This window comes from Podarcis cretensis (assembly GCF_951804945.1).
Source record: "Podarcis cretensis genome assembly, chromosome: 9".
Classification (NCBI taxonomy): domain Eukaryota; kingdom Metazoa; phylum Chordata; class Lepidosauria; order Squamata; family Lacertidae; genus Podarcis; species Podarcis cretensis.
The window spans coordinates 62,163,146-62,185,222 of record NC_137178.1 but is presented as its reverse complement, the minus strand read 5'-3'; the positions used below and the strand labels follow the sequence as shown (position 1 = coordinate 62,185,222).

General features: G+C 39.8%; 1 protein-coding gene across 3 annotated transcripts; it reads right to left on the bottom strand.

Annotated features, from left to right (window-relative positions):
• Window positions 1–58: 58 nt before the first annotated feature.
• On the bottom strand, window positions 59–21,604 carry DCUN1D4 (defective in cullin neddylation 1 domain containing 4). Of its 3 annotated transcripts, XR_013842395.1 has the most exons (12): window positions 20,834–20,954; window positions 13,657–13,727; window positions 12,992–13,031; window positions 10,740–10,854; window positions 9,713–9,804; window positions 9,043–9,113; window positions 7,880–7,971; window positions 7,341–7,449; window positions 6,201–6,305; window positions 5,334–5,436; window positions 4,596–5,205; window positions 59–2,964 (listed from the first exon to the last, which is right to left on the bottom strand). XR_013842395.1 is itself a non-coding variant. In XM_079990490.1 (11 exons), the coding sequence occupies exons 1-11, from the start codon at window positions 21,470–21,472 to the stop codon at window positions 5,150–5,152; spliced, it is 879 nt and encodes a 292-aa protein (XP_079846616.1). In that variant the 5' UTR covers window positions 21,473–21,604; the 3' UTR covers window positions 59–5,149. The 3 variants fall into 3 exon arrangements, 2 of the variants coding, with proteins under 2 accessions (XP_079846616.1, XP_079846615.1); XM_079990490.1 differs by lacking the exon at window positions 20,834–20,954 and adding an exon at window positions 21,448–21,604 and having other exon boundaries at window positions 59–5,205; XM_079990489.1 differs by having other exon boundaries at window positions 59–5,205.
• Between the last annotated feature and the right edge of the window lie 473 nt (window positions 21,605–22,077).

Below are 22,077 nucleotides of genomic sequence, written 5' to 3'. Positions count from 1 at the left end.
CAAAATGAAAGTGTTATTATTGGTTTTTAACTTGCTGTGCTGCTTTCTGTGTGTGGCTGTTTTTGTTTTTTTAGGACAGGACTTTTCTAATCCTTTTATGCCTTTGATTCTGATGAGCTGTATGCAAACTGTACCTCTGCATCGAGGAGCAGTTTGGACATCTAACAATTGCTAAGAGATGTTCTCCTGTACACCTTTGTAAACTTTGTTTCAAAATAAAAACTATATGGGATAATCCATTTGAAACGGTTTCAAAAATCTAGCCTCATAAATCTTAAGTTGGGTCTTATAGCAGCTGTGTATAAGCCACACACACTTTGGGTGGTCTTTGACAAGCCATTCTCACATATCCTTCCCACCAACTATGCAAAATAATAATAGTGGCCTAGTTCAGGGATAGGCAACCTAAGGCCCAGGGGCCAGATGTGGCCCAATCGCCGCCTAAATCTGGCCCGTGGATGGTCCAGGAATCAGCGTGTTTTAACATGAGTAGAATGTGTCCTTTTATTTAAAATGCACCTCTGGGTTATTTGTGGGGCATAGGAATTTCCCCCAAAAAAATATAGTCCGGCCCACCACATGGTCTGAGGCATGGTGGACTGGCCGCTGCTGTAAACAGTTGCTGACCCCTGGCCTAGTTGATAGATTTTAAGGATTGCTGAATGGTTGTGCAAAAGACTGCAAACACTAAACAGACCTGTGCAATTTGCAATCTTACAAAAGTTGAAACATAGCAACATATTGTAGTTTACTTAAATGATCAACTAATTTCCCCAAGGCAAGAACAGACAAAAAGTTGTAGTGGGACTGTCGGTCACAATATTTGTTTGTTCTTATATGCTGTATAGATACTAAATATTGTACACCTGTATAAAATTATACTCTTTTTGCACATACGGTCAAAAGTGCGGATAGCCACAGAAATCAACTTCTGAAACCAAAAAACACAAATACTGTTTTATTTGTGGGATGTTGGTTTTACACAAAAATTGCAGAGTACCAAACTCAGGTTAGGTAGTATAACAGTACTTCAGTCAATTTGAGCCACAGGACTTTTAAATAAGCACACCTCAAGTTTGCAATATGGAAATGGCTAAGACATAAAAAGCTGTCAGTGTCGTCGGGTAAACTACTGTCTCTGCCAAAACAGTGCGTCACAAAAAGAATTGTAACACCACCATTTCCCCGCCCCGCCCCCATTCCAGTCGGTGGACTCTATGCATTTACACAACTATATGAAATGACAAAGTCTAAGGCTTTCAAGAGGTATTAGCAGTTATAATTAGACCGGGCATAAAGCAGATCCTTACAGAGTATTTAAGCACTGTTTGATTCATGATTCAGGGAAGAGAAATCCTAATAGGTTAATGACATTCTAGTACCTCTAAAGGGGGACAGAGAAACCCCCCACCAATGCTCAGTAACTAGAATACAGATACTTACAGATTACTTTTTTAAAAATCTGTATATAGATACTTTAAAAAGGTATAAATTAGTTATGCAACACAATGCACCTGCTACTTGAGAGACAGATGTGTACTGATTAAAATTACATATACATCGTATGTTTTTATGATGCATTTATACTATTGTAGATTCTAATAGGCAACACTTTCCAAGTTTAGTTTCCTTTAAGTTACAAAAGAAGAAATGGATTTGCACTACACTAATCAAAATCACTTCAGATTACGAGGACCAAATTCCATATTCAGTATTCAATCTATTTGGCAAAAAAAGGAAAATTATACTGGTATGTGGTACAGTATTGCCCAAGAATTTTATTTATTTATTTTAATTCTTAAAGTCAGTCATGTGTGCCAACAAATTACATCTTTGGTATTACATAAGGATCCTATCTGACAGCATCTGGAGTCCAATTTCACTTTGGACCAGTTTCCCACTCATGTATTAGTTTACATACTAGGTCTTTTAAAAAAAAAACTTACATCAATCATTTTTATTTTACATCAAAATAATGCACATACAACATCTTGCCAGAATGATTTTTGTAGAAAAGGCAGGGACATTTTCTGCAGACAATTGAACAGCCACTCTTAAAAAAAGAAAAGCATACCAAACATACTACTTAGGAATTTCAATGATTTAAGCTTATGAAAAATGAACAGCTTGTCTGAAAGCTGCTGTTTACTTGAAAAATGTTACACAAGCAACATGGAAAAGTTTTAAGCTCCAACAGAGCTCACTTTTCTGTTGGAGAAAGAAGTCAATACTGTCACATGATAGAAGGCTGTGTGCCATTTAAAGCCATCCAAGAAGCAGACATATGAAAATCTGTTAAATGATTATGTCAGTACATTAAATCATAAACTGGACTATGAGCAATGGATCTTGCTTTTCATTTTCCTCTAATTTGGTTACATATATCAGTAAGAAAGCTTTTGTTCTAAATTGATGCTTAGCTACATTTAGGGAAACAGGTTAACCTGTGCCATTCCAGAAGTTGCTGGACTCCCATCAGCTCTAGCATGCAAAGCAAGCGATCAGGGGATGATGATGGCAGCCGCATTGCAGCAATATCCGGGAGGGCAAAAGGTTGACCCAACCCTGTTTCAGAGCCTGCCTTTCACTGCAAAATTCAAGGGCAAGTTCTCACTTTTTCTTCTTGGGATATTTCTAGCAGAGTATGAGATACAAAAGCAGCTTGTTGAACTGGGTCTGGCATATAAAATTATATGCACCCCTGCACATCACAGGGCCTCCAAAGCAACATTATGCGAGAAAGGAAGTGCTTGCGATGAAAATTGGGGTGGAAAGAAGACTGCAGCCTAGTACTTCTTCACACACAGAGAGAAATGCTTTGCACATGTACCTTGAATCCTGGCTTGTGACTTGTAGCAAAACTGATTGTTTGGAGGCAATAAATTTTAATCCACCCAATGCCTGTACATGTTGCACCAGTAACTTCAGAATCCAGAACCCATCTATTCCCATTTGCTGTTTCAGCTATAAAGGAAAGACAGATTTTACAGCGTGGTCTCTTCACAATTGGATGAGGTGCTTTTGTTTTGTACTCTAGTAGTCATATCCAAGCATAAAAATTTAAAGTGAGACTCTGTCCCAAAAGCCCGTTATCTGATACTTTTATGGACCTTATTTATAATACTTTTTATCTTTAAACTAGATTGCACAAATGGCTGGATCACGGCATCTCAGCAAAATGGCTTGCAATAAAGCCTGCATTCCCCCACACCTTCCTTTGAGAGCTTCACAAGCTTTTCTTTATGGCTATGCCAATTGTAATACATGTTAGCACATTTTTTAAAAAAACAACATGATTTAATAAGCAACTTGACTACTGCACGTTGCCTTGTGGAAATATCGCAACGTGTAGATAACATTGCATGTTTTATACAAGCAAGCAACTATAGGATCCATTACTTTTTTGTATTTGTTTTCAATAGAACAAGTTAAACAAAAGGGTAAGATTTTACTAACACGGTATTTTATTTATATCCATAATGGCTGATTTTGTGAATAGCTTTCAAACGTCTAAATTCTAATACAACCATCACAGCAGGGATACAGAGAGCTGTACACACTGAGACTTTTCAACCTCACTATTCTAGCCACCTTCTGCCCTCCCAAAAGTTAAGGGTCATAATATTCCATGTTGTGATACCACTGGAAACAGATAAATTTCAGCACCCTCTTTAGTGCAGAATTATACTGGACTGGGATCTAAAGAGGCTGAATTCAATGAAACACTGATTTACAAGTACCCAGTCCTAAAAGGTTGCTGCTTACCAATAATTTAAGCAATTTAATGATAAAATAAAGGAAATTGCATTGATTTTACATTTAGGCTGAGCTCTGAGAGTTCAAAACAACACGTTTACTTATGGTTTAACTTCCTCTAACAACAAAAAGAAAGCCTGCTAATGTTTTATTGCAAACTCCATTTTTAGCACTCTGTCCATTAATTTAACATTCACCATTGGATTTTTGGAAGTATTTCCGCAGTCTGCTACCCACTAAGTAACCTTTGTCAAAAATTTCAGTATTAAACTTTATAATGAAGGCTGAGGCAGAGATAACATGAAAAGACATTTCTTAGCACATTAATTCGGCTTCCTCAAGCAAGCAATGGCTTGAACTTTCATGTACAGACAGATAAGAGTGGTCCCAAATGAGTGACAATGCTGGTGATTAGTGAGCCCATTGCCTGCAACAGGCGTTCTGCTAGGAAATCCAATCCCTGGAATAAAAGATGCCATTGCCTTCTTTAGATTCCCATGTTTGCAAGGCTTTTCAGTTCAGATTTAACAAGAAATTCATACCTTGAAACTCACCCGCAAATCTATGTTAAATTTTACAAGAGGCTTCATTTTGCTTTCATCATCAATACAGTCAAAACACTAGAACAGCAAAACTGAAATAAAGAAATATGCCATTTTACAAGTCTAAAACCCTTTTTTTAATCAGATTTAATCTGCACCTATTTGCGAACTACAGGAGTCTGAATATTAGGACGTCAGCAGTATCACCAGTGGAAATCCTTGTGGCACGTACGACTCTAGTCAAGCTATTACACTTTTAACAGGTTTTCAATAAAAAGACAGCCAATACTTGCTTACTAAACAAAACTGAAGTTGGGCATCTGCATGTGAAGAAATCATACTGCAGGATATCCTCTCAAAAATTGGCATCTTGTCGCTAACTGGCAATAGTTCCACGTGGTAACAGTCTCAACAATCACTTTTTTCCTGAAATGTTACGTCCGAGACCAAATTAAAATTAAAAATTAAGTTACATGGTTATTTAATGCAACTAGAAATATGCCACAAAATTATTTTTACAATACACTTCTGGAGTAACTCCTAGGTGAAGCTTTTTTTATACACATATACAAAATTTAGACAGCAATATACACATAAATCACAGTGAGGATGCTGGTTAAGTTCACCATCTGTAGTGTAGATACAAAAATGCAAAGCAGCCTTCGAAGAGAACAATGCTACACAGCAAGCAGAGCTGGCCTCTTAAACAGCAAAACACCAAAAGGTCCCCAAAAACGGGATGCAGTGCAGGAAAAGCAGCATGCGCTTTTATACAAATAGCAGTTTATGGCTAATGGTCGACATAACTGTAGTAACAGGAACTCTTGAGCGGCTGTGCATAGTTAAAATTCCTATGTCATTTGTTTCTCTTTATACCACTCCACAAATTCATCCAGCAACACTGGCCCTGCAAGAAATAAAGCCACAAATAAAAAAACCTTTTACACAGAAAAAGAAAAGAAAAGTCTGGAATGAACAGCTTCTGGAAAATAAGATATGGTACAATAGATTGTAGCTTTTCATGCAAATACGTACATGCTCCATCTTCATCGTAATTGCTGAGGTCAAGATTAATGGTTCGGCTGAACTCCAGAACATTGCACCATTGGTCCTTGTTGATGACCTTGTATTTAGATTGCTGATTAAAAAAAGAGGAGCAGTTACTGAAATCGGAAATGACTGACTTTTCAACTACTGTATATTGTTTGGCTTTGTGGTCACTTCAGAGATTCAAAATGCCTTTTGGATGAAACGGTCAGCACTCAAGGATGTTACGAAAGGCCATTTTAAGAGTATAACAAGCAAGCGTAATATACTGGAACCTAAGTACCAGAGCTGTAATGTGGTATCAGGAATAACGCTCCTCAAAAATCAGATATCAGAAAACATTATTTGCAAAAAAAAAAAAAAAAAGCTTTGTCACTTTCAAAGACTATGCACAACACACATCTATTTATTTTGTAGAGCTAAAAAATGAAATGTGTGCTAGTGAGCTTTTGCTTGATTTCGGAAAAAGACACCTTAATAATTTACTTCATAATTCGGAAAAGTCACATACAATACTAGATGTCCAAAGCAGTTTGTGTACACCATCAGTCATCCTTACCCTGCAAGGTCAGTCACTCTTGCCCATATATTAAAGAAGGGCAACAGAGGCTGACTCAAACTCAAAGTTGATTACAACTTCAGTTGTATAAAAATTTTACACACACACACACACACACACACACAGAGACACATACACACACACACACAAATTGCCTGTAAGCTTACTTGCAAAACAATTCAAATATTCAACTCAGGTATTAAAACTTTTCAACTATCTGCTAATTCCCAGTTGTAACTTGGTACAGCATCTTTTAAAAACAGTATAAAAACATAAAAAGGTGTTTCTACTTGTACCTCTAGGAACTGATGAAATACTGGAAAGAGAGGCCATGTTTTTCCTAAGAGAAGTCCTAACATACACTTGGCAGTGTTTATATCTAGACTTCGCTGGTCCTTTTCCTGTCAAAAAGAGAGAGAAAATTTAGCTAGGTTTATGTATAATGTTCTTCATTTGCACTAGAAACTATGTCAGTTTATGCTTTACAAAATGTAACTATATTTCAATTATCTTCATTTGGTTCCCTCTTGCTTTTTGCTTGTTTAAAATACACACAGTGAAGCCATATTATTATTATTATTATTATTATTATTATTATTATTATTATTATTATTATTATTATACCTCCTGGGGAGCTGCTGTTAGCATTTAATGCATATATCCATTCTGTCTGCAAATCAGAGCATCAACTTCCTAACCTGGGTAGCCAATTAAACAATGTATTCACCTTTGATGAGTTACTATTTTGGAATACTGTCCACTGCATAATGGTACATTCCTTTTCCTCTCCTGCAAAATTCAGCTGGTGATAGCAATTACTCAACCTGTGCTTGACATTTCTCGGTGTCTGGGAGCTTAAGAAGGGTCAATATGTTGGGACTCCAACCCTGTCAGCCTCAAGACACTTTAGTCAATGGTCCAGATGTCCTCTAGCAGTGGCAAAGGTCTGGAATGTGGAAATAGTTTGAGTCCACTGGGTTCTCATTTTTGGACTGTGAAATGGATTGGGCCAATGTGGTAGTTAAGAGGGAAACAGATTGCAGGAACGACTCTTGACCAACTGTATTATTCATGTAGAGAACCAGGCCAGGGAGATTTGTGATGGGTTTAGGTGGTCTGCTACTCTGAAAAAATGAAGATTTCAGTAGTAAGAGCTCTAGAAAGAAAGCAAATATGCTTAGGCATCAAAGTGAGAACCCATAAAAATTAAGACAAGAGCCAAGAGCGGTAACACCGATTTGGAAATGATTCAAATGAGTGACTTGGAAGATTAATATAAAACTGTAAAAATGCAAATGGAATTTTGCACACTGAAGGAAACTTGACTGGCTTAGTGGAAATCATTAACACAGGTGTATAAACGTCTCTTCATGAAAGAAACCATACAAGAATTCATAAAAATGGGGTGATCAGAATGTGAACTCCAAGCTACTCACACGTGCAAAGTCAAATGCATATCTGTAAATAAGTTTAAAATTTGTAGGCTCATTTAATAAAGATCTCAAATAATCCAAAGAATTTCTTAGCTTCTCTGTTGTATCACATCTGTAAAAATAAAAATAAAATACCAATTTAAATTCCGCACTGCTAACCATCAAGCTATTTTCTGGCCCTGAACCCAATAGTACCTTATCTTTGAATTTATAAACTGCCTTTCAAAAAAAAAAAAAAAAAAAAAAGCAATACAGTTACAGCAAAAATATAGTCTGTATTATAGCAGGTAAATCAGTCTGTAACTGAGAACGATGATGGTTCTTTCACATACAGTTCACAGGCATTCAGTAAAGCAGCTACGAACATTTGAAACCATTTAAGACATATATAAGTATAATTTAAGAGGCCCAAAAGGCATACCGAGAATTGCTGGATTATAAGACAGCACAATTTCTATTTCTGCGCAGAGTGAAGTTAAAGTTCACAAAATGACAATGCACCACTGCTAAATTTATTTCACATTTGCTGATGAAATACTTACTGCAGGGATGTCATTCCTTTTAACCATTCTTGCAACGTAAAGTAACCCATGTTCTGAGCATCCAGCTTCCAGGCTAAAACAAGCATAACTACCTGGTTGAAAAACAAAACACAAAACTTGTATTACAATCTCCTGAATTGTAATTCACCCTTTTTGCCAACCCCAGCAACTTGTACTAGGCCAAAGATGCCACCTGCTTTATCTATACCAAAGGCAACACTCTTATAAGCTCTACTCAGCTCCTACCCCCATCCAGCTCTCCCACCCAAGAAAAACGAAAGTGATCCAATATCTAACTCCTTTTAAGATAGCAAATATGTGAACGTGCACATGAAGAATGACACCTGAAGCAAAGAAAAGCCTCTGCGGTACAACATTTGGCAGCAGCTAAATGTTGTACAACTGCTGTATTTTCAGTGGAATAAAGGCCAACAAGCAAACAGATCCAGCACTTCCACTTGCAAAATTTAGACAAGTGGGAAGGAGCAGCTAAGATGCAAAGAAGGGAAGAATGATCCAAGCATCTCAAAGGCTTCACTGCTAAACTTCCCAAAAGATGGAGTGAAAGAACCCTCCTCTTGTGTTTCAGAATGAGGTGTATAATAATAGCTGCTCTGTCCTAGGCCTCTGTTGCTGTTCAGAAGAGGAAGAAGAAGGGGTTGAAACACTTAACCTGTCCCACAGGCAAAAGGCTGACCTGCAAAGTAAGGGCAGATCTAGGGAATCGAGACTATACTGGGAGCCAGATAGAAAGTTCCTGGGTGCAGAATGTTGTCTAATCCTTATTGTCTAAATTTGTGTCATTTGTTAAGCCATGACTATTTTTGCCATTGGTCTCAACTTTTTGGAGATTTATTTTCAAACAAAACAAGGCAAAAACATTTTATATTCAAAACCAAATAAGAATATAATGCACGGTGAGCTGGCCAAAGAAAGAAAAGCTTCTGGAAAGTTGCCTCTTCTAACAGGAACACAACCCTTCTCTTTACTGTAACATTTGAAATAGTTGCAATGCATAAGTTGCTCATGGTCTGGAAATAACCTGAGTGAGTAAACGAATGAATGAAAAACCCAAATCCTGTATTACAAGGACTATGCTTCCTCCCTTCTCCTTATTTGAAAGCAAGCAAGCTCTCTGACATCTGTAATAAATCTGAACGTACATTTTCTGGTTCAACCCCAATGTCCTCACAGAATTTCTCCATTCCTTCAGGACCCACAATATCATCTGTTCCTATAAGCAAATGAGATTGTGTTACTTCCATTTGTAATCACAGAACTCTATTTTTTTAATAAACCATATATATATATAAGGTTGGAGACATTGCAGTGCCACAAGTATGTGACGGTTCAAATACTGCTCTACGTATGCATGCATGTATATGTATGTATGCTTATTTGAAAGGCTGTCTCTTACCAAGTAGTGTCTCAATCAAAATCAAGCCCTATCCTTTCAACTTTGCAGATTTACATTCATTAACAGAGAAGCAGCTAGCCAAAGGTTAACCAGGCAACTTAAATTTGACTTCAAATTTGCAGCCTTGTATATCCTGTGATTAACCTCTTTAATGCAGCAAGCAAATGTATTTTTAAAAACTATATACAATTTAAAGCCAACATTCTAGTTGCATTGAAAATATGTGTTCACTAACTTCTTTATGCTTTCAGGAGGCTGAGTGCATCTGAACTATTTTAATGGATGCTTTTCATAATCTACATTTTTTTTGTTATAAAACATATTTATATTCAAATTGGAGTTGATATTTGAATATTTTCTTGAAGTTTCAACATTATCTGGGCAACCAGCAATAAGCAATATATATATTCGCTAACCTGCATATTCATAGAACCATTCTAAGCACCTCTTGCTCGAGAACATGTCATCTTCCGTCTTTATTCTAGTAGAATCATATTTTCTGTACATTCTAGTGCAGGGGAAGAGGTAAATAACGTAATATATAAATTCTATAATATATATAGATTTATATAAGAATGTATTACCAAGCTGGCCTCTTCCTCCTATCTAATCCACTAATTTTCAGAACTTTGAGGCAATTAAAAGAATCACAAAATAATCTACAACTAAACAGAACATTCCTACAGAACATATATGGATGCCTATATCAGAACTTAAAGCCCTAACACTTGACATGTTTGTTGAAGGAGGAAGGGCGTAAGTGGAGCTAATTTAACCCCACTCTCACCTCCAAAGATATTCCAAACCCCTCTGAGTTTTCAACTTCCAAGTCTCTCATTGGAGATATAAGGGAACACATGCAGGATTATCCTAGACTGATAGCTGATACGTACAAGTCACAGCTTTTCACATTTACAAACTATCTTGTTCAAAACCGTGACCCAAAGATTCATGTCCTTCCTCCACACAAGCAAGAGAAGCCGTGAAATCTCTTGTACCACTGTCCATATACATAAAGGCAAACTATGGTTTGTTGTTGCATCTAAATGGAGCCTATGTTTTTATTCTGGCCTATATAATTTCAGTGGACTGTAACTTTTCAAGAAACAGGGACTTGTATGCAAATTCAAAATCTAGCCATCATATTTGCATTCCACAGGACACTATCGTTTTCCATAATAATCAAATGTGTGTCAAATCTACAAATTGAATCCTTAAAAATGCTTCATCCTAAATAGTTTCCTTTGAGAGAAAGAACTGTCTCCCAATTGAGTTATTACAAAATCATGCCTCAAAGAAAATAGGCATAGTAAAATAAAATAAAACCTACTACCTCCGCTTAGTAAACCAGAGTTGAGTTAAATACGAGTCCACACCTCCTGACCTGCTGTCCATACAAAAGTAATGACTCCTGAATCAAATAATCCAAGTAAGATCACGTACCCATCATGTCTACTTTTTTTAGCTGATAGGTCATCTCCAGCTGCGGGTCGCCTCTTTTTTCTTGGAGGCATCACTTTGCTAAAGCAGTCTGATGAACTGCACGACCTGAGACTTCCTGCGGAATAATTGAGGAAAGCAAGACAAGGGTTCAAACAGATGCAAAGCCTACTGAAAAAGCATATGAGGCAACAGACACATTGAAAACACAAACTGTAAAACAATAAATCATCACACGATAAGCAGAACAGCAGCAAAGCTTGAAGCACGCTAAATTCTCAACTCTTTCAATACGGCAAGAGATAAACAGACTGGAAATTAAAAAGCACAGGTAAATACAATTTTAAAACATACGGGGCAGGCATACAGCGATGATGCAAAAGTTGGGCATCACCACTGAGAAGGCCTGGTTTATAGTCACCATGCATTACAAATCTGCAGGAGGGGAACCAAAGATATCAGAGAACAGGCAGGTTCAATGAGGCCTTGAGGTAACCTATAAAATCCTGCATAGTTTGGGACAAGAGTACCACCAGCACTTTGCACTGGAGTCCGTGAAACTCTTATAACCAGCAAGATACAACTTTTGTAGGTCACAATCTAGCTATTCAGTTTTTAATTACCTTAAGTTTCCAAGGGATCTTCAAAGGTACTTCCACATATACCAAATTACAGTAGCCTGTGCTGGATGTTACTAGGATACACATGCCAAGACCACATCTGCCTACAAGGGTTGCCACTTGGGGATTCAGCATAGGGACCAGATCCAACAGCACTTCCAAACTGGGCTCCTGATGTTAGCTGCCAATGTGGGGCAGGTTTAACCACACTTCTTCAGTCACACAGACCACTGATCTAAAGCACCCCTAACTTCTGTATTTCATTCTATTAGCCCTCATCTAGTCGGTTACCAATCCCAGGCACTTATTCTGTACTTCTACCAGAGTCTAATGGAAAAGAGAAATAGACCCGGGAGTATTCCTAGAGCTTACTCTTGTACAGCCACAGGAGGTGTTGTGTGGTAAAAGCGTGTGTGCTATTTAGAATTTAAAATACAAAACACATGTAGTTTTTATAAAACTGGTATATTTGTACAGCTGCATCTTATCTTCAGGCGCAAAGTCCAAAACAAAAGTAGAATCAGCAAAGCAACCATATTCAGGCATCATCAGAACACCAGGCAGGTGGTGTTCTTATTCATTCCTAATCATTTAATTTAGCCATTTTTAAAAACAAATCCTATGCAAGCCTACTGAAATACAGGAGTTACCTCCTTTCTCTTTCCAACTTGAACGTTGCTTCATGAAGGTAAGACACTTACCAGCCTTGCATCACCTCTACATCCTGCATCTACCAACTCCTGACTCATTATTAACACGTATCATCCCCTCCAACATAAATAAAAGTATAGAGGGAAAGGGAGGGTCAGCACACAGTTATGTTGCCCTTGCCCCTGCAATGCCCTCAGCTTGTGTTTCCCTCCCTCTGTTCCAAAACAGTAGAAAATCATGGAAAGGCTTGGGTGCACACAATTTAAACTGTAAGCAAGCACAAAGGTGCAAGAGCACCACAGAACATCTTTATCGCTTACAAGTTAAAATGAGCGCCTTAAAGGTGCAATCGTAATGCTTTTGATGCATGAGTGAATTTGCAAAATCTTAACTGACCTCTTTGGCTGAAAGGCTTTCTGATCCTAACTTTAAAATTATAATAAGCCATCTAAGTGAAGGGGCATAGTTCAGTGACATACTCTGCATAAAGAAGGTGCAAGATCTCTGCCAGATGACTGGGAGAACCACTGCCAAACACTATCAAGCCAAGGAAACCAATGGACTGGCTTAGTACAATACAGCTTAATATGCTCATAACACTCATTCACAATATCCATTTGTCTACACTGATGCTATAAAATACAGGCATTAAAGCAATTTCCACAATCTTCCACTGTAGTGCAAGCACCTTCCACTATAAAAGGTGCTGTTCTGAGGTGTCACGTTTTCAAATTCAACAACGGTTTTCAAAGTAACTTTCCCCCCAAAGACTGGCTTTTTTGGAAAAGGGATTGCTAGGAATGGCCAACTCTTAAACCTGAATCCTTACATAGCCTAGCAAATCTTACAAGCTAACTGACAGTCCCTCGTTTTTAATGTTAATGCCCCTTCCTCGTTGGTGTTAATTTCTACATTCAGGAAGGTTCCGCCTATACCTAAGATTCCTAATACACACAACAGTATAATTTGTATAAAACTCTCTACCTGTTTGGTGATCGTCTTGACCAACGTCTTCTGTCAAATTCTGTAAAATATTAAATCAATGCAGTTAACTAGGAGTTTAACTATTTTCAAATAGCACCAGCTATCCAATTTCTTCTTACAATTTCCCATCCCATCCATCTTGTCACATGCCACCCCTCGCCTGCACAATTACTCTGGGAAGATAAAACAGACACATCTCATCTTACTCATGAGGAAAGGGGGGGATGTACATGCCACAGGATTCTGCAGCCATTAGGTAGTCATCTGAAATAAAATCCATGGTGCATCTAGCAATGTGGTCAGGAGGAAATCTGACTGGGAAGGAGGTTTCATCTTCCCTCCTTGTGGATATGTGCTTTGAATAAAGTCTCCCTTCATTCCTTGTCCTTTGTACAAATTTCAGCAATTTGTCTTTCCATTGTGTTGAAAAAATTCCTAGGGTTTATAGCAAGAAGCTGTCATGGCTTCATCTCCAAATGCTGAGTATACATAAAGAAAATTAAGAGGCATGGATGTTTGAAAAATCATTTTCAATAATTTTTTGCATGTCTACTTGATGTACATCTATTTACAAAGGTACAGCCAGCTCTGGATAATCATGTCAGGACACTTTCTAATCAGACAAAACTATATAAGTAGTAGATTTAAAAAATGCAAGTGATTACCAGCCTATTAAGAGTGTGGTAAATCTTATGAATATTTGCCAGTGTTGATAGATGAGAGTTCAGCTGAAAATCTAGAGAGAGAAATAAAAACATTTTTTCTTATTTTGGTTATGTCACCTTTTAGAATGCTTAATAAACACATTTCAAAAGTACTGCAGATAAAGCTAAAAGTCTTAATTTTGAACTGCCTTTCTCCTGTCATACAATACGGGGTGTGTGTGTGTGTGTATGGCTTTTTTGAATTCCATTAAATGACATATCTGAATGTTATTTGAGTCCTCTATCTCCTTCTGCAATAGTAATACTACATCTCAAACCAGTGCATGCCTTGGGATCACTGGATCTTGACTGATTTCACACACTAATACCCCATCCTGTAGAATTCTATCAATTACATTTTATCTGCACAATCAGAATGAATTTCAGGAACCAAAACGTCGTATTGATCCAATCAAGGCAAGCGAAACTACTATGAGCATTGCCTGCAATACCACTGCAACCATTCACAACACAGATTTGTCTCAATGTAATTGACGTTGTGGTGACAAATGTCTCTAGGAATGTGTAGAGCATGGGTAGGCAAACTAAGGCCCGGGGACCGGATCTGGCCCAATTGCCTTCTAAATCTGGCCCGCAGACCGTCTGGGAATCAGCATGTTTCTACACAAGTAGAATGTGCCCTTTTATTTAAAATGCATCTCTGGGTTATTTGTGGGGCATAGGAATTCGTTCATCTTTTCCCCAAAATATAGTCCGCCGCCCCACCCCAAGGTCTGAGGGACAGGGGTTCAGCCCCCTGCTGAAAAGGTCTGCTGACCCCTGGTGTAGAGGCAAGTCATCAGAAGGTATCACCTTAAAAGTTTTATAGTAATGTGATGCATCTGGCAATGATAGTCCTTTCTGGAAGAGCAGCACTACAGAATGTCTTACAGCAGGAAAAAATTCTGACTTGCTTAAGAACAGCCACACTGCCTTCCAAATTAAATTATTTGCAGGTAGGTTGTTCATAGGATTGTATAACTAATTCATTTTAATATTAGCTTTTGGTCAGATCATTATTATTACTTTTTACATTAGAACATAATGTCACACACCCCACAGCCCCTGAAAAAGCTATTACATTACCCTATACAGTTGTACCTTGGTTCTTGAACGCCTTGGTACTCATACGTTTTGGCTCCCGAATGCTGCAAACCCGGAAGTGAGTGTTCCAGTGTGCGAGCGTTTTTTTGGAAGCCGAACGTCTGACACGGGTTCCAATTGAGTGCAGGAAGCTCCTGCAGCCAATCGGAAGCTGCACCTTGGTTTTTAAAAGTCGAATGGACTTCCGGAATGGATTACATTTGAGAACCAAGGTATGAATATTTCACTTGGCTTGCTTCAACTCTCAAAACATACAAAATGTAGAACGTGATGGGAAAAAGTTTTCCATCTTCAAGAGCATAGTTATTCTTAGCTCTGCAAAACATATCTGGAATAAAAGGTTTGCTATGTATCCATATGAATTTGAACACCCATCTAGCCCATATATGCACTTACGTTAGAACTGAATTAGAATGGTCAATCAAATTATTGCTGATGTCACAAAAGACATGCTATAAGGTTCTAACCTGATGTACAGAAACAGTGTTGTCTTTCATCATGAACAACTTGAGCCTAGTATGGCTCTATGAGTAAAAAGCGACAGTTTATATAAGTCATAGCCATAGATACCAGAAGTTGTGGATTGTTAGGCACTGGGTAATTCTTTGAACCAAAGAAACATCATAATCAGAGGGAAGGTGTCCTGTATCTAGCAGCTGCTCTGATATCCCAATCTTTGTCTCTTGTGAATTGCTTTGTTCCAGCTGGGAAGAGATTTCTGCAACCCTCCCATTATTTTATTAAAGGCAGACCAACAAAACATAGCAACACATTACTCCTAATTTTATACCATATTGTTTCTCAAATAAGTTGGTTCCTCGCAGCCCCTTGATGTGCTCATTCTTGAAGACGATGGGCTGTATCCAACTAAGTTTTACTCAGAGTAGACACAATGAAATTAATGGACCCAAGTTAGTTATGAATTCTACGATTCTATGATTTCATGGTGACGTATTTTAGTTCAAAATCAACACTGCCTAATTTAAGAACTGGAGTAAGCACAACAGATATTTTCAAGATGAGAGAAGCTGAAACTTCACAAGGAAGTTGTAGAATGCAACTATAAAATAAGCTCAAGTCATTCATTCAACAAAGCATCTATGCTACATTTCAATTGAGTCCCCACAAGGGGCTGCCTTTAAAGACTTTTCAGAAACATTAACTGATTAAAAATATAACCACCAAATGATTAACTGGGAGGATCTGGTTAGATTGTAGCATTTTTGTATTAAGCCATCTTCACTGTCTGAGGTGTGAAAGGGGAAAACAGGAATTTTCTATGTGCCACCAAAGCTTATGAATGCTCTCTGAAGGGGAGATCTGCCTGTACCTATTTGTGTTCCAGTGGGTGGTGAGAACCCTCTCATTCCAAGAAACCTTTGGCTCTTTTTATTGAAGTATTTTAAAGGCTGAGTTGTAAGGTCAGTTTTAACTTGAAGCTTTCATTTTACAGAATTTTTAGATGTAAAAGAGACAATTTTATTACAGTTAAAAGCCATCAGTACATCTCTAGAAGTTTTTAGGTTTTTATTTATTGTGTTTATTGTAATTGGTTTAATATTTCTATTGTCTATAAATGGCTTTGAGTTATTTTTATGAGTAAAGCAACTAATAAACACAAATAGTAAAAGCAGCAACAACATGATGTGACAGAGTTTACCATGTCAGGCCTACTATTTATATCACAAAACGGCAGAAGAAGAAAAAACATTAACTTAAAACACTTCTTCAGCTTTCCGCAAAGAGAATCTGTTTCCCATTCTCTTCCTGATGCTCATAATGTTCCTCCCATGTTCCAGAGTTGGGGATTCAAAACATGAAGTGACTGACATTTTAAATATGAAACCTGAAGTAATTTTTTTAAGCCATTGCATTGCACTAATACAAATTATTTTCATCATGTTATTCCCAATGAGGCTTGCTAGATCTACTTAACAGCTCACTTATGCTAAGTCTTCCAGTTTGGCCTCATAGAACAATAGAATCATAGAGTTGGAAGAGACCACAAGGGCCATCGAGTCCAACCCCCTGCCAAGCAGGAAACACCATCAGAGCACTCCTGACATGTGGTTGTCAAGCCTCTGCTTAAAGACCTCCAAAGAAGGAGACTCCACCACACTCCTTGGCAGCAAATTCCACTGTCGAACAGCTCTTACTGTCAGGAAGTTCTTCCTAATGTTTAGGTGGAATCTTCTTTCTTGTAGTTTGGAACCATTGCTCCGTGTCCGCTTCTCTGGAGCAGCAGAAAACAACCTTTCTCCCTCCTCTATGTGACATCCTTTTATATATTTGAACATGGCTATCATATCACCCCTTAACCTCCTCTTCTCCAGGCTAAACATGCCCAGCTCCCTTAGCCGTTCCTCATAAGGCATCGTTTCCAGGCCTTTGACCATTTTGGTTGCCCTCCTCTGGACACGTTCCAGCTTGTCAGTGTCCTTCTTGAACTGTGGTGCCCAGAACTGGACACAGTACTCCAGGTGAGGTCTGACCAGAGCAGAATACAGTGGCACTATTACTTCCCTTGATCTAGATGCTATACTCCTATTGATGCAGCCCAGAATTGCATTGGCTTCTTTAGCTGCCGCGTCACACTGTTGGCTCATGTCAAGTTTGTGGTCAACCAAGACTCCTAGATCCTTTTCACATGTACTGCTCTCAAGCCAGGTGTCACCCATCTTGTATTTGTGCCTCTCATTTTTTTTGCCCAAGTGCAATACTTCACATTTCTCCCTGTTAAAATTCATCTTGTTTGTTTTGGTCCAGTTCTCTAATCTGTCAAGGTTGTTTTGAAGTGTGATCCTGTCCTCTGGGGTGTTAGCCACCCCTCCCAGTTTGGTGTCATCTGCAAATTTGATCAGGATGCCCTTGAGTCCATCATCCAAGTCGTTGATAAAGATGTTGAATAAGACCGGGCCCAAGACAGAACCCTGTGGCACCCCACTAGTCACTAGTCACTCATACCAAATCATAAACTCCAGCAAATATTAGGTAACTGGATCAACTCTATGGTGGCCTCTATTCCTATAAGGGCAGGAACATAACCTTCCAGAATTGAAGAATGTAAGCCAGAGGCCAACAAATTTACCGGGGGCGGGGATTTACATGTGGAAGGGAAAGCATTTCCTTCTACTGTATGGTTATTTCAAAAATTATTAAATCAGATTAGATAAAATGCATTTTCATTTTAAGTTTGTTAAAATTAAAAACCTATATGTTACATACTACGATATTTAAAACTCACATGAGTGTTTCCAGAAATTACATAAGTGGAAGACTACTAAGGGCATTGCCTCCCCTTTGCTCCCCACTACATACCCCTAATACAAAATATGCTTACTTAAAATCAATTTCCTCCAAGTTCAGTGGGAATTACTTCCTCGCACGTACACTTGAGAGAATATACATATTTACTTGAAACTAAGCACCTCTAACTTCAATAGAACTTACTCTCCAATAAGTGCTTATAAGATGACAAGACCAAGAAGCCTCCAGCAGAATCTTCAAAGAACATGCTGGGAATTTAAGAGAGTCAATTCCAGCCAAACATGTTTAGACTACTTTGTTTTAGACTACAGTACAACATTGCTCCCCTTCTTCCAGATAAAGTTTGTGATACAGTCAAACCTTGGTTCCCAAATGCCTCCGTTATCGTACGTTTCGGCTCCCGAATGCCAAAAACCCAAAAGTAAATGCTCCGGTTTTTGAACATTTGCGGAACCAGAACGTCTGACATGGCTTCCCCTTGAGTGCAAGAAGCTCTTGCAACCAATCGGAAGCCGCGTCTCTGTTGTCAAATGTTTCGGAAGTTGAATGGTCTTCCGGAACAAAGTATGTTCGACAACCAAGGTTTGACTGTACTTGTTTCAAGACTGACTTGGTCAGAGCCATGGTGCTTCATGTATAAAATTTCCCTCACAACCATTTCCACATATCCAAATAATCCCCTTATTGTTGATCAGGGGTTTTGAGGACAAGGGATTTAGTTCAACATAAAGACAAGGGATCTAGTTTTACATAAAACAGTGAAATTATACAAATACATGTCTGAGTATTCACAGAAAGAATGAGGAATGATTAACACTATCACATGAACTTCAGAATCAGCTGTCTGTACTAGAAATTGAAATATTTCAAAGTCCTTCAACCTCTCCTACCTTAGACACAATCAGGCACGTATTTCAACAGTTTGAAAAAAAGGGGTGAAAGAGAATTTTATTTCTGAGAAATTCAGCAATTTAGACTTCATGGGCCAAAGAATATCTAATACGAATGAAAAGTGTGAATAAGATACTTCATAACCTGAACGCTGCATGTGCAACACTAGAACAGAAAATTTTAGTATCTCTATCTGAAAAAATCACTGAGTGATAAGTCTGAAAGTATAGTTTAAGAGTTACTTTACAAAAAACTTTTTTGTTCATATTTTAAGTAAAACTAAATTAAAGGCTTCTAAAATATCAGAAGAGGGAGATGCTTTAGAGAAAACACTGACACCAAATCCTCTTGCTAGGCCAGCAATTACAGTTCTTTGGTTTATAATATTCCTAAGCATGTTTACTCAGAAGCAACTTCTAGTGAATTCAACTAGGCTTACATATACTTCCATGTACACAGGACTGGGCCCCAATTTATATGTGGGATGATCCTCACCAAACTCAATGAATTTGCCTCTTAGTAGATATGTACAGGACTGTAGTGTAAAACTGTTAAGCTTTTGAAATGACTGAGTTAGCAAAAAGGGCACTGAAGAATTATAATTTTCTTGCCCATGGACACTGTCCAGTCTAAAAATATTTTGCTTGTTCTGCTAAATATGTAGCTTCAGTAGCTGTTAAAACAAAAACCTGAGGTGCCTTCTTCCACTTCTGCCAGAAGGCATAGGAGATTGACTATGACTATGCTTCTATGCTATTTATAATTTTGGCTTAACTGCTGTACAGTTCTGAAAAGCATGTGGGAATACTGAAAATGTATAACCCTTTAAAATGTATAAAAATAATGGAGGGCATCACAAAAGCTTTTTACAAAGCTATTCCTCAGCAACAAGAACAGATCTTGGAAATGCATTTTGAAAAGCTTGCTTTATTTTTGCTTTTAAGTACCCTAATCTAAGCTTTCATCATACAGCGGATTTTAAAGGAAATTTAGTTTCAATTTCATATAAGCAGCGAGATGCATTATGGACTGGAGTATTTATTACCTGCCTTACTACCAAAGAGTAGGAAAAAAACTACAGGAAGACAACAAGCCTCTCCAGCAAGACTATTATGTTCCACATTACCGTTGGAAATAAAGAGTTTAGGTTCCAAAAATCATTCATATAATTTAACCTTTACACAAAATTCAACTGTGCCTGAACATTATGCCAGCTAAATCTGCTTTGACTGGCTGCCTTTGTGATTTTGTGGATGGGTGTTCTCCTGAAGACCTGTGAGCAATATTTTAAGACTGGGGTATTACTGTGTTGGATCATGTAGGGGATACAGCGATGGGACACTTTAAAGAAAAACTCAAAAAATAAGGAAAAACAGAAAGAAGGAAAGAAAAACTGGTCTATAACAGTCTATAGAAGCAATCAATTGTTAAAGAGACAGATAAATTATTTGTCTCCGGGAAACAATACTTTGCAGCAATGTAAATTGTGCAGATCCACTGCAAGAACAAATTTACTTGAAGGGAGTTAGTGGCTTTAACAGAACCGCCTTCCAAAGCAACATGTCTAGGAAGAGGGCCAAGGGCTGCTTCACTGCCACCCCCACGACTTCTCCAGAATGCAGACAATGACAATCTGTCAAGAGGGAACTTTGCCCAGCGCAGGCAAAACACTGGAGAAATAGAGACGTTTGGGCAAGTTGAAGAGCAAAATGTCATCGGGATGCATGGGACTGGCCCTCCAATGCCTCTTATTTCTTCCCCAAGGGAGCAGGTACACACACACACACACACACACACCCCTCCAAGCCCCAGCCCCCGATTCCCGAAGCATGCACGACCCACCAGGACAGAATCCACGCCCCCCTGGCCAACCTACCTACTCTTTCCCCCAGGCCAGAGAGTTCTGGGTCGCTCTCAGGCTGCAACCCACTGACCCAAAAAGAGGGGTGAGCGGAGGAGGAAAGAAGGGGGTGGACAAGGAGAGAGGGGAGAAAGACGGTTGGCAGCGCGCTTGGCTCTGGGAGTTGTAGTGCGCAGCTCGCTCCGTGAAGCCGCGGCCGGGAGGCGAGGACTCCAACTCCCACAATGCAACGCGGGATAAAGAGAAGGGGAGAGGAGGGGTGGGGGAGGGGGCGCTTGCTCCTTCTGCCCCCTTTCACGACCGGGCCCCCCAAGAAGCAGGCCCCTCCGCTCCTCCTCCTCCTCTCTTTCGGTCGGGGCGGCTGAGGGGAGACCACCGGGGGCCGAGAACAATCGCTGTGCGGAAGAACGAACTGCGTCACAGCCATTTCCTCCCCCCTCCCCGTATTTCCCCCCCCCCACCCGCCGCCGCCCGTTAAAATTCCCTTCCCTTTTCCCCTCAGCCTTTAAACGCGCCCGCCCCACCCCCCGTGAGAACATTCCCCTCACGCAACCGCCGCTCAGCGGTCGCCTAGCAACCCAGCCCCCCCCCTCGGCCCCCTCACCGAGGAAAACCTCCCCGCTACTTACTGACAGCGGCGGCATCCGAGTGCATTTTTGTGCAGCGCCGGCACACGCGCTGCCCCGAGCGGGCGGTCCGACCGGCCTCCTCCTCACTCGCTACTCCGTGCGGCTCTCCCCGAAGGCAAGAGGCCCCGCCCTCTCGCCCCGCCCACGCCCACACCCCATTGGCTCGCGGTCTCCTCGCTCGCGGCCGCCGACGGGCCGACCCACTTGCCACTCCGGCCCGGCCCGGCGTTGCGCCCCCCGACGGCTCCGCCCAACCCTGGCCGCCGCGCCTCCTCATTGGCCGGCGTGTCTGCGAAAGAGCCGCCCCCACCCCTCTGCTGCTATTGGCCCGCCGCCGCCGCCCCCGGAGAAGTGCGGAGGGCGAGCCTCTGGTTCTGATTGGGCGGGACGGGCCCACAGGCCGCGCCTACCTCGCGAATTGATTGGGCTGATCGGAGTGGAACGCGAGCCGTTGATGGCATGGGGAGTTTGGGGAGCAGCTTCTAGCTGTCATGGTTGAGGGTGGTTTGGGCGCTTCGGAATAAGAAGAGGCACTGCATCAGAATATGGATAAGGGGCTTGAAGCCTTATAAAGCCTTTTTTTAAAAAAGACGCATTTGTGGAAACTCATTTTTGTGCAATCATTTTGGA